We start from the raw sequence: 15482 nt of genomic DNA, 5'->3' as shown, positions 1-15482 counted from the left end.
GTATATATCTCCTAGTCCTTATTTTACTTAAAATGACGTAAACATTTATTTTTATTTATTTTATGTTTTATACCCATGAGGCACAAGGCATTGAATGGAGGTTGTCGAGTTTCTTTATTTTGTAGGCTCTGATACTGTCTATTAATAGTACTTTGATTTTGATTCACAAATTAAAATTAGCCCATCGTTAGTGTAAGACTACTAATGTAGACTGTGATACCTTTGCTTTAGCTTTTATCTGATAGGAGCGACACGGAAAAGTTGTATGAAAGTTAGGGTTTTTGTTCAGCTTGACTTGCATAGAACTTGCATCAGGGTTTCATGTTGACTTGAACAATATGCGAACTTGCCAACTTGTCTCGGTACCATGTTACAGTCGAAACAACCTAAGATCACGTATTTGACCGTTATGAATTGATCCTTATCTTTATGACGTTAAGGCTATGGTTAAACGGTGGCTCTTAGCATTCATATGTTATAAGGGTTAATTCATATATTTTGTCAAATATGTGTCAAAATTTCCTCTAAAGGAGTGAATAAGAAAGGCTTTCTTGAAATTTAATGTCTAACGTGGTGAAATTAGGGTTCTTCACCACGTTAGATATTAAATTTATTTATTTACGATTTTTATGCAAATGAAGTCGGTTTGTATTGGTTTCGAACATTTTCTTTGAGTGGGTCTTCAATTGCATAAAGGTATGTTATTGTATATTAGACTTATTAGAACACAAGAAAAGTAAAAATAATAGGGATGTTTCCTGTACTTAAAATAAATTATTTCAAACCGTGCACGAAATAAAGCACCAGATAATTATTAGAAAAACATAGATAGCAGCTATTTTTAAACACAATTTGTATTTAATAAATCGGATTGGAATATAAAAAGTAGGTGAGTTTACCGTGACGTCACTATATTTGTTTTCATATAAATTCCATACAAAAAAATCGTTTTGACAGTTCTAAAAAAGAAGCTGATTTGACTAGTAGGAATGTAGCCTATTCTCAGTTGTTAGTTACCACTGGGGACAGGTGAGTAATGACTAATGAAATACCAGTTGTTACTGGTAACCACTTGACTATTAGTGAGAAAAACCCGTTATTTCTGAGAAAATAAAAACTGATATGCGCTCGAAACCCGCCACGTCTTGATTAATTAACCAACTTGTATGTAGTGTACTTACTCATACATATATATAGTATGTTTTTTAATTAAATATCTCATATCAGTCTGATAAAGTTACCCCATTATGTGGTATACGAGACGGTAGAAAGTTGCGCGTTGGTTTGACATATAATCATCATATAATGCCTCAATCATGTTGATAAACAGCAATGCTTAGTCAACCTGACCTGATCAATTAATCCTGAATGTTCGACACTATTCCCGGCTCCTTCATTCACTCATTCAAACACATTACCCCTAATATTAGTTCCTCAATACATACCAAATTCTATCTTAACAGCAACAAACAGAGGAAGCAAGTGCTAGAAACTTCAATTGACATACGCTGTTTTAGTTTTCCGTTTACTTAGGCTTATTTACATGCCTAGTTAGGCGATGCTAGTCGATATTTGTTTGGGTACATTAGTCTTAGAACGCCAAGTCAAATTAGTATTAGAACTTAAGCTGCTCTCGAAAGTTTTTTTGTCAGTTAGGTACTTTACGGGGTTTGAAGTTGTAAAAACAGCGGATGGAAGGAGAATAGTAATAATGATTGATAATTGCCAATTAAATCTCAAAACTTACAATTAGTATTATGGAAAAACGTGAAGGAAGTCTACATTAGGCAGTAAAAGGTTGTGACTCTCGCGTTCTGAGATTCATTTGTTAAATGACCCCAATTTGGTATTCATTTACTTTACCGACTAAGATTACCTAGGTTTTCATTTCTAGACTAATCTATTGAAAATATAATACTATTTTAGTCACTAATCTTACGAGTACGACAAGTGTAATTGAAATGATATCCAATTAGTAAGTTTAACCTCTATTCAACATAAGCCTCTTAAAATTTCAAACCAGAATTTCATATTTAATTCAATTTACGATATCTATTCCTGAGAGGTTTCTGTCTGAGAAAATTGAATAAAAACCACGTTTCAAACTTTGCGTAGGCAGCAGCTGATGGAATGAAAAACATGAACTAGGTAAATTATTGGATTTTTAATTAAAAACTAGGCACTATAGGTATTTTATTTTTTATTTTGATTTGTTATGAACTAGGCAGGTAAAACGTTTAATTTTCTCAAGTTGCACATTTAAATAGGTTGAACTTTTCACGTCACAGATACCTATGAAACAAGTTATAATTGCAAATATTAGAGTCGTTTATTTATTATGATTACTTATGACACAAGTTCTCAGGGTTTTTTGGTTTTATGTAATTAGTTGCCATCCAGTATGAAAATTTACCACAAACTAGATTATGACAGAGAGTTAGCATCAAAAGTTGTTATAAATTCTTAGTAGATTGAAAAAAATATATAAGGTGTATTCGGGTATTTCCGAATGAACGAATAGTGGCGGATAATTCCGAAAGGTGACTCTTACTACAACGGAATATGAGTGATTTTACAATGATTTTCGGAATTACCCGATTTCCGGAATTACCCGAAAAAACCTTAGGCAAATACCTACGTCTCGGAACATTACGACAGTACCTAATAGGTATAAATATTATAATTGTGACAACCGGGAACCGGTGCGGTGTTTTCATACTTCCTATGAATTATTAAAATTTACATTATGACATCAACATTATATCTTATTGATGTCAGTCGCCCGTTCGTCTGTTCGTCTCGCTCGCGCCAAAATATGCACGGACAAGTACGACCGAAATGCACACGCGACTGACATCTTTTAAAATAATTTTGATACCTTCACATATAGGTACATAATGTGATACAATTTTGTCACAATATAGTTTGAATTGTCTCTGTGAGCTGAACAAAGCCGGTTCTGTGAGATGAACGAAGCCGTACGACTCTTCAATTTTGTAAAAAAATCTGAATTGACAAATGCATATATGTGATTGTCGAACCTGCTCCCCAAATTTCACGAAAATTGGTAGAGCAGCAGCCATATTCGAACTTTAAGATACGTCAAATATTAGATATCCAAACGATACGGCTTGTATATGTCAGCAGGGCCGGATCTAGGGTAGAGCGAGTTGAGCGGCCGCTCTAGGCGCCGGATGGCAAGGGGGGCGCCAAAATGACAAATGAGAAAAAAAAAGTAGTAAAAGACGCGAGTGTGGCGAGGGGGGGGGGGGGAGTGGTGGAAAATACGCTTGAAAACTTCAACGAAGGGCCTTCAACCAAAACCCGATTTCGCTCTACCCTGATCAAAGGCTCGGGCCGGCACTGTATGTCAGTGTCAAACAACTGTCAAAAGTGACGTTTCTTCAAACAAAAACGTCACTTTTGACACTTGTTTGACACTGACATTACTTGGTGATGTATAATAGATATCTAATAGATGTCTACTTAGTTTAAAATCCGAATCGGACCCCAGCACAACCGGACAGACAAACGAAAGCATTTTTGTCCAAGCTGAAAGATCTAAAATTACTTTATATACATATATGTATATATCGTCGGGTGACAAGTAAAAGTCACTAAGTACTATCAAAAGTAACAATGCACTTTATTACACTTGTAACACGGTTTATTGTCCAATAATTTCAATGATGTTAGTTAGTGACTTTTACTTGTCACCCGACGATATGTAGGGTATGATATAAAATTATAAATGATCCTTAATTAATTTTCGTAACCCGTGCATTGTAATCAAGAAATTCATCAAATTCGACACAATTAATCAATATTAGATGCTGGAACTCATCGGAGCGCGTGTTCGGAGTTGTAAACCGCAAACACCGGTGTACAACGTAACAAGGGCAGCCCGGAGCGTTTCACGGTTCCTACAAATACATGTGGAGTTGATCTAACATGCTCAGCTTGTCACGGCTTCTTTGGGACGGAAATTAAAACGGGGGTTGGTGTATGTTATGCTAATATGACTTGTTTCAGAATTCAGTAGGATTGACTTACCGGTTTCAGGCAGATCAATAATATTGATGGTAAAACGACAAATAAGGTTTATTCGGGTAATTCCGAAAATCATTGTAAAATCACTCATATTCCGTTGTAGTAAGAGTCAGCTTTCGGAATTATCCGCCACTATTCGTTCATTCGGAAATAACCGAATACATCTTACTTCACTTTTAGTTAGAAGTGATAAGTAGAATGTACCACTTTGAAGAAATAAAAGAAATTCACATTTCAATACTTTTCATATTGTACTTATCACACAAAATTATTGTTTCCTAGGTAAATTATATAGAAAAATAAAATTATTTCGAGAAAATACAATGGCAAAGGATTATGCACTACTTACATCTGTACAATAGGAACATTATTTAGTAACCAGTAGCCTTACCATGACTGCCTCCACCCAGAAGAGAGTCCTCCAGTTATCCAGAGAGGAAAATGAGGCTCACGTTTGTACGGAGAAGCGGCCGTCCCCTTTCCTCTTAATGTACTAATATTGCATCATAAAGTTGTATTTTAATGTACTTATTGAGCTTACTCGTACTAGCAATACTGATGACAATCGGGACGTGAGCAATAACGGGTAACGAGTGCCAATTGCACTAATTACTATTTACTAGTGTTCGAAATAATAATGACTTAATGGACATATTGACAATTTACGCTTTCACGAACGCGTGGGAAATGTATTAATTGCCAAATACCTAGAGGTAAGATACCTACAGCGCCAAGATACCTCGAGGTAACTTGACACCAAGCTGAGGGGAGATCTTTTTAGTGACGTTTATGCTTAGTATTAATAAAAGTGTAATAATAGATTTAATAGATATTAATCGTGTAGTGTCGTACCCCCCTAGTGTCGTATAAACAGTTTAATAATAGATTTAAGCGATATTGTAAGCGTCCTGAATAAATTTAGTTTTCTTTCAAATTACAAACATTTCCTATATATTTCCTGCTACCCAAAGGTTGTCTGGAAGACATCGCTTTTTAGCGATAAGACCGCCTGGTTACCTGGTTCTGTTTTTCCGTTAAAATTTATTTGTAGTTTTACATGTATGTAAAACGTACCTATAATTATTGGTGCAATAAAGAATATGTATTTACTTACTTACAAACATTAAAAATTTTATAAATTACAATATCGTTATTTTCCCGTGGATTGTTCTTGTCTATATAAAGTTAAGTATAATAAATAACATACATACAGATTTTTTAGCTGTCAATCAATTCTGAATTAAGTATAATCACGTGAATGAAATACTTTTACTATAAATCTTGTTTTATGAATTTAATTCGGGTTTTTTTTTTCAGAAACAAACAGTCATACATGGTTTATGTAGGTACATATTTTAAAGACAATAAGAATAGACCTATAGTTTCATAACAGAAAAGAAACATATAAATAGGTCCGTGGCTATTTCTTAATCACATAAGAGAAATACTTAATTTGTATGTGGGTACTTTCTCCATATCGTCGTTACAAACATTAACCTACCTCATAATTTCTAAAAAAAGTCATATTGCATTCTAAACCCGAATGTAAATAACCCTAAGGATCACCAAGATTGACCGAAACGAAATTGGCAGGTTTACAACAAAATTGTCCACAACTCCATAATATATTATATGTATGATATAATACTAGAAGAGTAGATAATGACGTATACGTACATGAGCCGTGCCAGAAGGTTCGATGTTATTATTACCCATCCGTTTGCATACATATATTCAGCATTCTTATGTCTCGAATATTTTTGTCTGAATTAAAATAGTCGCATACTCGTAATCTGCACAAAAAACTTACGTCGCGTCATGTCGCGTAGACTTCGGAAGCAAATTTTAATTTGACTAAAGAAAACGACAAAAGATAAGTCACTTAGCGAAAATAGTTATTCATAATGTCGGTGCCACCTTAACGATCTTGAAATATATTTAGAACCATGGCGGACTAATTGCGAGCGAAAATAGACTGGTATGTATTATGTGGGACGCCAAAAATTCGCAAAGAAATCGCATTATAAATACTATCGCAGTTATTTTGTATATATATGTATATTATTATTTTGTTCTTTAAAACTCGAACTGGAGCCAATTAAAAGATCTCAATTAAGTCGAATTTGTCAATAAAAGATTAGCGAGAAGCAAGTTTAGTTTAAGACGAAAGTGGAGGGCCCGCGCGAAATCGCCTTTTCATACAAACGTAGTCCTCATTTTCCTCTCTGGATATTAACATTAATGAAAATATTTTAATAAAATTTTATGTACAGGGTGCTTCCTGTAACCGGAGCAATAAATTAAACTGTAGGCTGTACTCCTCAAATAGACCAACATTTGTTCAGCAACTTTTAAAAATTATGAATCCTTTAGACTTCCTCTTTTTCATACAAAATAAATATTGCCTTCAATGTACGCTGACATCAGTGTGTTTGACGTTGCTTGTTACGCTTTAAACATAACAAAATTTGCAATACATTGCGTCTTAGAATAAACTTTAAAGTTTAATAAAAATCAAAACCTGAGTTATTTTCAAAAGTTGCGGAACAAATGTTGGTCAGTTTGAGGAGTACAGCCTACAGTTTAATTTATTGCTCCTGTTACAGGAAGCACTCTGTATATGAACCACAGGCTATACCCCCCTACGTTTGATTTTTTTGGAATTTTTAATTATTATAAGAGTTAGGAGCATTGAACCATTTGTATGAAATCTGTTTATCGCTCCTAATTTTTACTATATAATCGAAAATCGAAAGAAAGTCAAACGTAGGAGCATAGCTACGTTTCATAGACATTAAATTATGTAAAAATATTTTTCATAATGACAAATATCCAGGGAGGAAAACGGGGACTACGTTTGTGTGGAGAAACGAGCGGCCCCTTTCCTCTTAAGCATTTGCAACGTCTCGATAAGCCGAGTATAGCGCGGAGTACAAGTTGGGCCTTATAATTATGTTAGAGAAATCTTGTTGTTGCAAAAAGCCACCGACCCCGTCACCTCCAGACATCACGTATTAACTGGGGGGTGTTCGCCCGAGCCCCCCGCCCACCTATTCATAGAACTGTGCCAACCACAGAGAACTCTCTGAAGAGGTACCTATTGGCCAACTCTGAAGTTGTACAATGTTTACTTCAATTCAATAATGTTCCGACGCGATTTTGCGTTAAAGAAAGGTACTTAATAGTATTTTATGCAACCGTTGTTTAAGAGAGGTCAAAAAAGGCGAGTGGCGTGAGTAACAATTTGAGGCGAAGCCGAAAATTGTTAATAAAGATGCCACGAGTATTTTTTGACTCAGTTAAACAACGTTGCATACAATACTTTTTCTACGACCAAGCACTTACTTTGAAATAAAATTATACATTTAACAAATATTTTTCATTCAAGAAGTAGGAAAGAATGGAGGGTACGGGCGGGAAAAGAATGAATGAAATTAAAAAAAAACATGTCTATGGTTCACTCATCTGTCAAAGATGACAATTAAAATTAGGTTGGCAACAATGTATTTCATACAATATTTTTTATGTGGTGATTACACGAAGTATCGTAAAAGTGCCAAAAAGATACTGCGTGTATGCACAAATACTTTTTTGGGGAATAGACTAAAGACTTGACAACTATAAGATAGGGGTTTAAAGGTGTGTGCACGACCCTTTAAATGACAAATAAAAGTACGGGAGTAGAAAAATATATTTACCCTTTGTTGATACAATATTAACATAGAAACTCGTTTAATATCAAAACATCCGACACAGTAGGTCGTTATCGTCGCTATGACAATAATGTATATATGCAAAGGGGAAAGCATTTGACCACAATCTCATCTGATGGTAAGTACCGATGCAGTCTAGGATGATGGAACATGCTTACCTAAAAGATGTCTCGCATAAATCGCATCGTTTTTTAACCTTAAAATTATTTTATTTCTTTGATACTTGGGGTCATTAATCGTAATAATGTGAAAATAAATAACTCCAGTATATTAAGTTAAATAAAATGAGTTTTTAACTTTTTCGGCACTGTCAATTAAATGACTGACAACAGAATCCTTACTATATTTAAACTTTTTAGTGTACCATGGACCGTTTTCTAATATTGTATCAGAATATTGATAACAGTATTCTTATGTAGGTATATTAATTTTGTTTCAACGTATAGGCATGAACGCCTGCTATGCTAATTTAATTTTTTTTAATAAAATAAGTTGTTTTCGGCCGTATTAAAATATTTCATGCAACGTCACATAAATATTCAGGTAAGTAGGTACATACATTTTATAATTATCGGGCTAATTACAAAAGTTAACTACCTACACCTAGTTTTGAAGGTTCTACCATCGAATTTTAAGAGCCCTTGTTATCTGACTGATATTAATACCTATTTTTATAGCAATATAAACAATGAATAAAATAACTCAAGCTCCATTTATTTATTAACACACACTACCGAACTAAAAGCCAACATAATACACACTTACGAAAATTTAACTGAACCGTGTTTATTTAATCATATTGTATTTGAAACTCAGTAGGCCATGAGGCATTAATTTGGCGTAGGCGGAGCATATATAGACTTACAAAAACATATACCTATTCATTATTGATGTGTATCGAAATATAGATATTAACATGCAAACAAGACTTAAAAAGCCTAAAACATAATTAGTCAAAATAAAGCCGGAGCGATAACGTGTAGATAATCTTCACTAATTAGCTCAAATAAGTGACTAAATTTAACTACATTGTCCACATTTTGAACGCGCACCTTTTGAACCAGAATGTATTTTGTTAAAGATCAAATTCCTTCATTATAAATCTAAGCACGCTTTAATTAAGTCGAAAATAGCAAAGCAATAGATGCTATTTGGTGTTGTTTGTTTTTAAATTGGCAATTCTGGCATCTAAAGCGAATTGTGTTATTAGAAACGTAACGTCACATGTCACTGCAGAATTTGTAGTCGCATAGAACGTATCGCCATAGACCTCGAGTAACAAACGAACCGCTTTTTGCGCCGATTGACACGGAGCCATTCCACTCGACACGATTGCTCTCGATCGATGCAACGCAGCAAATGAGGGCACCGATTTAATACTTTCAATTACAAGATATTTAAAAATAACTGCTTTTTAATTTATATTTACTTCTATATTGTTCTATGAAACTTTAGTAGTCCCCACGTTGTACGGCTAAAAGTACGTACCTGGATTTTTGATAACTGTTTTAAGTAGGCGACAATTTTTTTAGTATATTACCACTTTTCTAAACTCTTTAAAAACGACTCGTTATAAATACTCGTATATAGTTGATCCTCACTGTATACAAATCTCATATGCAGTCCAGATGCAATTTTTAAGTCTATAGACCACCAGGCCTAAACTTGGCTGCCAAAATTGATTGTATTCGTCAACATCATTACGGAGAGTAATAAAAAATTAGTTTACGCATCCCGTACGTTAGAGAATGGCGCGCGTTCTCGTAAAACAGTTTTATTGTGATATAAACAGGCTCCAGCAGACTCCCATTGACGCGGCGCCAGCACTCGACCTTACGGCTCGTAATGAGGACTTTTATGTCGGTACCTACACGAGTTAGTATAAATAGGTACACAACGTAAACGGAAACATTGCCTGCGGTACGCCGGGAAATTGGGAAACAATGTTTGCGTAAAACGAACAATGAGAAAGGCCTTTGCTGTGTACTCGGTTTGTACTGCGTTCATACCATGGCGGTATACGAGCGTACCGAGGTGGCGCTCTCACGCCCGCTCGACACTAACTACTACGAGTACATGTTTCTTTGTCTTACTCCTTTTTTATTTGCCAAGTTTTATGGCCGCTTTTGTACTACTCTTTGGGCAAAAAAATGGTTTATTTGAAAATGGGACTGGGCGTTAAAATCTGTAGGGGGAAGGGAGGTGAAACCAGATAGCGGGAAAAACCAGATAGCCCTCTATTTCATTTTCTAAATATTGTTTTATCGCTTTATGAAGTAAAATAAAAGGGCGGACCGTGTTGTCCTTCGTTTAACATGTGTGTTAAATCAGTACCTGTTTGAGAGGCAGAGGCACCGACTGTACTACAAGCTTCTAATTACTCATAGTTTGTTAAATACACGCCCATTTTCAACATGAACTATCCGGTGTTACTCTACCTTCCCATAATGAATCTGTACGTAACGATACGTAATTGTAAGGTAGATCGTCAAAATAATTCAAAAAACAGTGACACCTATTTAACAGCGTCGATGAATGCCGAGTCCGTTAAATTAAAAGTATTATCACAGAGTAGCAATACTCTATACGGTGCGGCTTCATATAAACTTATTCATTGAAAGGGCAGCCTTCCAAGTTACGACTCAAAATTAACAGACAAATTGAATAACATCGCTATCTTTATAAAATACCTCGTTTAAGAGAGAGCTAGCGCTCATCCGAACGAATCACTCGTGGAATGGATTTTGTTCCGAGTTAGATTCTTTTTACGGGTGAGAAGGCTTTATGTTTGCAAGTGCCATTGTTGTCCGATACAGCCACTAATTTAATTTTAGTAATGGTCTGACCGTCCCGATCGCCTTTCGCTACGCACGTTGCGATATCAGAGCAATGGTTTTATTAATGTATTTTTATCCTAGGTGGTAGTGGAATAATATCTACAGGAGCAGAGACAAAATTATGCATGATTAATAACGTAAAAATTTTAAACAATATTTTAACTTAAAAAAGGTACGCTTCTTGCGTAAAGCAACCCTTTGTCTGCAGCAAAGGCAAGCAGTTGTCAGGTTTTACTTAATAACAATAGGGGTTCATGCAATCGAGGGTCTTCACGCTTTATAACGCAAGATATTAAAATTACCCACCCTTGCATAAAATCTACGCCGGCGTAAAAATGTGTCTCACCGGCACTGCAGTTCCCAGTCACTTTATTAGCTTCTTTCAAGGAACTAAAAAATGATGAACGTCCCCAACAAATGCCTTGTCTTTATTAAAAAAAAACATATTAAAAATGTACCTGGTTGGTATTTGTAGTATAAAATGCTACTCATATAACTTTCTCCCTGAACTATTCTTTATGAACTTCATTAAAATAATAACTCGTCTGAATTTTAGTTTAAATGCTATGAACAATTTAATTGCCTTTGTTATGTCTTCGAAGTAATAGAAAGAAAAAAAATAGTTATCTTTCTATTGCACCCTCGCCATTGGTATGTCTTCCTTATAGGCCCGTAGTTACTGTTACTTCTTCCAAATCCATTAATAGGTACCTACATAAATCAATTATCTTAAGAAATACCTATGTGTCAATAAAAAATGTAAAGCTGATAATTTGATAAATACATAATCAGTAGATGGATGTGAAATACAATAAGTTGCTTAGTCTGATTATAATAACAGGTTATTATGAATTCTCGAGGTTATGATCTGGATTTGTAATAGATATGATCTGTCAGTGTCAAACCTAACATTACTTCAACCAGAAACATCACTTTTGATACTGACAGATCATATCCATAACAAATCCAGATCAAATTCGAAATGCACGCGCTACCGATAACGTAATGACATTATTTTAGATATCAAAACATACGCTCAAATTAGCCTCCACAGCTTTTGTCCTGAATCCCACAACAAGTAGACCCTTTTTCGGCATTCGGAGTTACTTTATTTATTTCCACACGTGCGCATATTGTGCTACGGAATGTCCGTCTGATTCAATTTTATTAATGGATTTGGACGTTTGCCCCACTGACTGTGAACACATCCAGTCTATTTTGTCGCGAGACGTATCTTATTGCGACGACCGATGATTGATTTTCTGATCTATGGGATTGTATTAGAGTGCACATTTGTTTGCGAAAGATTGATATTCCCGTATACTGTATGTCGAGCCGCGACCGGAGACTACTAGTCTGGCTCATTAAGGTCTTATGTCATGTTGTATTGTATACTACATGCGGCATTTATTGTACGCAGTATACATTGCATTGAGTCAGAGCACATATGAGTTGTCAACAAGGCCGACCTGCCTGAGGAACATTTACGATATTGCTTTTAGACTATTAATTTACTATTGGTAATGAATCCATTTTGGAATTTGGGTAATTTTCTTACCTACTTTTATTTGTACAGAAGTACCTAATTACCTATGCTACTGACAGCAGTAACACATACCTAAGAGAGCCGTTACGCACTGTCAACTAGTCGCTAGCGACTTGGTCTCTCGGCGACCAAAACATAGGCAACTAGGGCCAGCAGACCAAGCATCACTAAACAACCAGCGTAAACGCCTATATAAATTTATAGAAAGTCACAGTCGCCGTCCGGCATGAAAACAGTGGCTACCTATTAAAAATACGGAATAAATAACTATAATTTAGATAGCTAGGCTAAGAGCAGCTAGAAATCAAGGACATACTTTATATAAGCTTAGACAACTTTTTTTGCAGAAGACCTATTATGAACTATGTTTTTGAAATAAGTACGTACAAAGATAGCAAACAAATTGCTATCTTATCCTAACATAATACTTTCAGTTTTTTTTTTAATAACTGCCTCATGTTAGAGAAATGGAAACATGTTATAATTAATAACCTTTCTGTATCTCTTCTATTTAGTTTTCTCATACTCGACTGAATTTGAATTAAAATCTTGGTAAACAGTTTTTCTCTTATTACTTTATGCGGTTAATTACGCAAACTTGCATCATGTAATGAGTGCTCTCTCAAAGGGAAGTTCATTATCATTCATACGGTCGGTCCAAACTTTGGTTAACATAATAAATTATATACCTATGAAGTTATAATAGTTATAATAGTACTTGCAAACCGGAGGTCGCGGGTTCAAACCCCGGCTCGTACCAATAAGTTTTTCGGAACTTACGTACGAAATATCATTTGATATTTACCAGTCGCTTTTCGGTGAAGGAAAACATCGTGAGGAAACCGGACTAATCCCAATAAGGGCCTAGTTTACCCTATGGGTTGGAAGGTCAGATGGCAGTCGCTATCGTAAAAACTAGTGCCCACGCCAATTCCTGGGATTAGTTGCCAAGCGGACCCCAGGCTCCCATGAGCCGCGGCAAAATGCCGGGAAAACGCGAGGAAGATGATGATGCAATTTAAATATTTAACTGCTAAAATGCTATAAAAAGTTCAATCGTGGGCATTAATTGCATTTTTAATCAAACTATAAACTTCAAATGAATACAACATATCTACATATAACTATATATATCATATCAGCCGCAACCGAAGGACTTCTATTCTATTTAGACACACGCCTGCAACATGCAGTAAATAGAATCTTACGATGCATCTGGTTACAAACCGGCTTCAAAACATGTTAACTCCAAAATATCAATTTATGAGATCCAAGGATGCCGCCTTATGCTCTATCTGTACCGCTAGGTCCGCCTATGGTATGACTGCTACACGATAATTGCGTAACTATAATATATTAATCAGTAAGCATTGTGATGTAAAGACCGGTCTGGCCTAGTGGGTAGTGACCCTGCCTGTGAAGCCGATGGTCCTGGGTTCGAATCCCGGTAAGGGCATTTATTTGTGTGATGAACACAAATATTTGTTCCTGAGTCATGGGTGTTCTATGTATATAAAAGTATGTATTTATCTATATACATAAGTATGTATATCGTCGCCCAGCACCCATAGTACAAGCTTTGCCACAGAATAACTAATAGTAAGTACTTGGCTTTGCTTAGTTTGGGGTTAGGTTGATCTGTTAAGATGTCCCCTGATATTTATTTATTTTATTTATTTATTTCTTTAACAGTTTTTTTGTACTTGTTTCAGAATGTGTTGGTAGAGAGCGGTAGCAGTGGCCGAGCGACGATGGCAGCCGTTAACTCGGTAAGCATGATAAATAAGCATGACCGATAACGATCGCAATTTTACTATTTTTTAATTATGTAATACTACTCAGAACAGGATGCATTAAAATAATTAAAATAAAATAATTTCAATTCAAGGAGAGATAGGATGTGGCAGCACCCGTGAATCGTGAAAGCCCAGGTTTTCATTTTCAAACACTAACAGAGACTAAATATGTCGCGCGAGTGCGAGTAAACAATAAGTGAGTTACTTAAACCATGAAATTAGTTTAATGTACGTTGACGTAGTGTGCACTGTAAGGGGATAGATTAAAAGTCCTAATTAAGTAACATGTTTCACTCAATGAGCTCCATCCTCGGAGTACGTAACATGATTTAGCGGAGACTAAAACGATGCCGGCGGCGCCCGACGACAGGGCTGCATGTTAGAGCTAATGCCTCGGAACTTCGCTTGTCTCTGCACGAACCTCCGATCCAAGAACAAGAGAGACAATTTGTAGGCTTGTTAAAATAAACACTCAAGGTTATTAGCCACATGGTAGCTTGTTCTCTTGCCTGGGCTAGTGATTGATAGTGGGTTATAAGGAGTTCGTGGGGCGTAGTGATGATTCAATTTAACACGTTCACTGTCCCGTGCCCCACATATGGCTCACGGCAAGCCTCTATTAAAAGGCCGTAAGGTTGACAGTTAACAGTTGGGACAGTGGACGTGTTAAAAGACAAAAAAACTATACTGAAAGTCAGGAGGAAGGGCCAAGTTAAAAAACAGTAGAACTGCGTCCGTCACGAAACTAAAGATATCCCCTAATTTATTTATATATTATACATTTAAGAAAAAAATAACCCGTACAATGACTATTATAATTCGGGCATATGAGCGTTGGGATAAATGATCATTATGACAAAAAGTATAAAGGAACGCAGGGAATGCAAAATCTTTAAGAACAAGTACGGGTAATTCAGAAACTCGTGCAGCTAGGAGTCGATACTATTCCTCTCCACTCACCAGTCTTTTTGTGACTGATAACCAGTGACGAGTATGATGCTTATCTCCTTACTCGTAGATATTTATATAGATGCTATAAACTGCCATTCAGCTAAGCTGAGCGTATTTTTTCTCGGCCATAAGGCCTCGTTTAGAGTTTTATAGTCGCTCATTGAGGTTCGTAACTGCGAGTTGGCTCATCAATGGTCTCTCCCAGGTATAACGTGCCCAGTTAAGCGAGAACCTTTGTATTTTAATATAGCTTCGAATTTTAAGTCAGTTTTAAAAGTATTTAGACAAGCGGGGTGTGCCATATGGAACTGGTAGATTGTAATGCTCGCGAGCGGCCATGGACGCCTTCCAAATCACATCGCATTTGAATAGCGACTGCAGTTGGGAAATGCCGGCTAACGGCTTTTATCGACTCAATTCTAGGTATTGGCTCCTAAGTGCCGATAATTTAGTATCAATATCGTGGTATTGCATTCAAATCTAGACGCTGCTTCATATTCGATCATAGTTAATTCTCTCCTGAGAGTCCTGAGCCACCTCCATTAAGTTTATTGACTAGGTACTAGACTCGTACCTGTATTCATGTTTT

At 35.9% G+C, this 15482-nt stretch overlaps 1 protein-coding gene across 2 annotated transcripts in view; it reads left to right on the top strand.

Moving 5' to 3' along the window:
- Window positions 1-15482, top strand: part of LOC134655917 (zinc finger protein GLI1-like) — a 264248-nt gene that overhangs the window by 56490 nt on the left and 192276 nt on the right. For both annotated transcript variants that reach the window (XM_063511421.1, XM_063511422.1), the window contains exon 2: window positions 13859-13915. In XM_063511421.1, the coding sequence (XP_063367491.1) occupies window positions 13898-13915 (18 nt within the window). In that variant the 5' untranslated portion in view covers window positions 13859-13897. The remainder of the gene's footprint in view (window positions 1-13858; window positions 13916-15482) is intronic.

Source organism: Cydia amplana, chromosome 17, assembly GCF_948474715.1.
Source record: "Cydia amplana chromosome 17, ilCydAmpl1.1, whole genome shotgun sequence".
In the NCBI taxonomy this organism is placed as follows: Eukaryota; Metazoa; Arthropoda; class Insecta; order Lepidoptera; family Tortricidae; genus Cydia; species Cydia amplana.
Note: the sequence above shows the minus strand (reverse complement) of the source record. Positions and strands in the feature narration are given on the sequence as shown.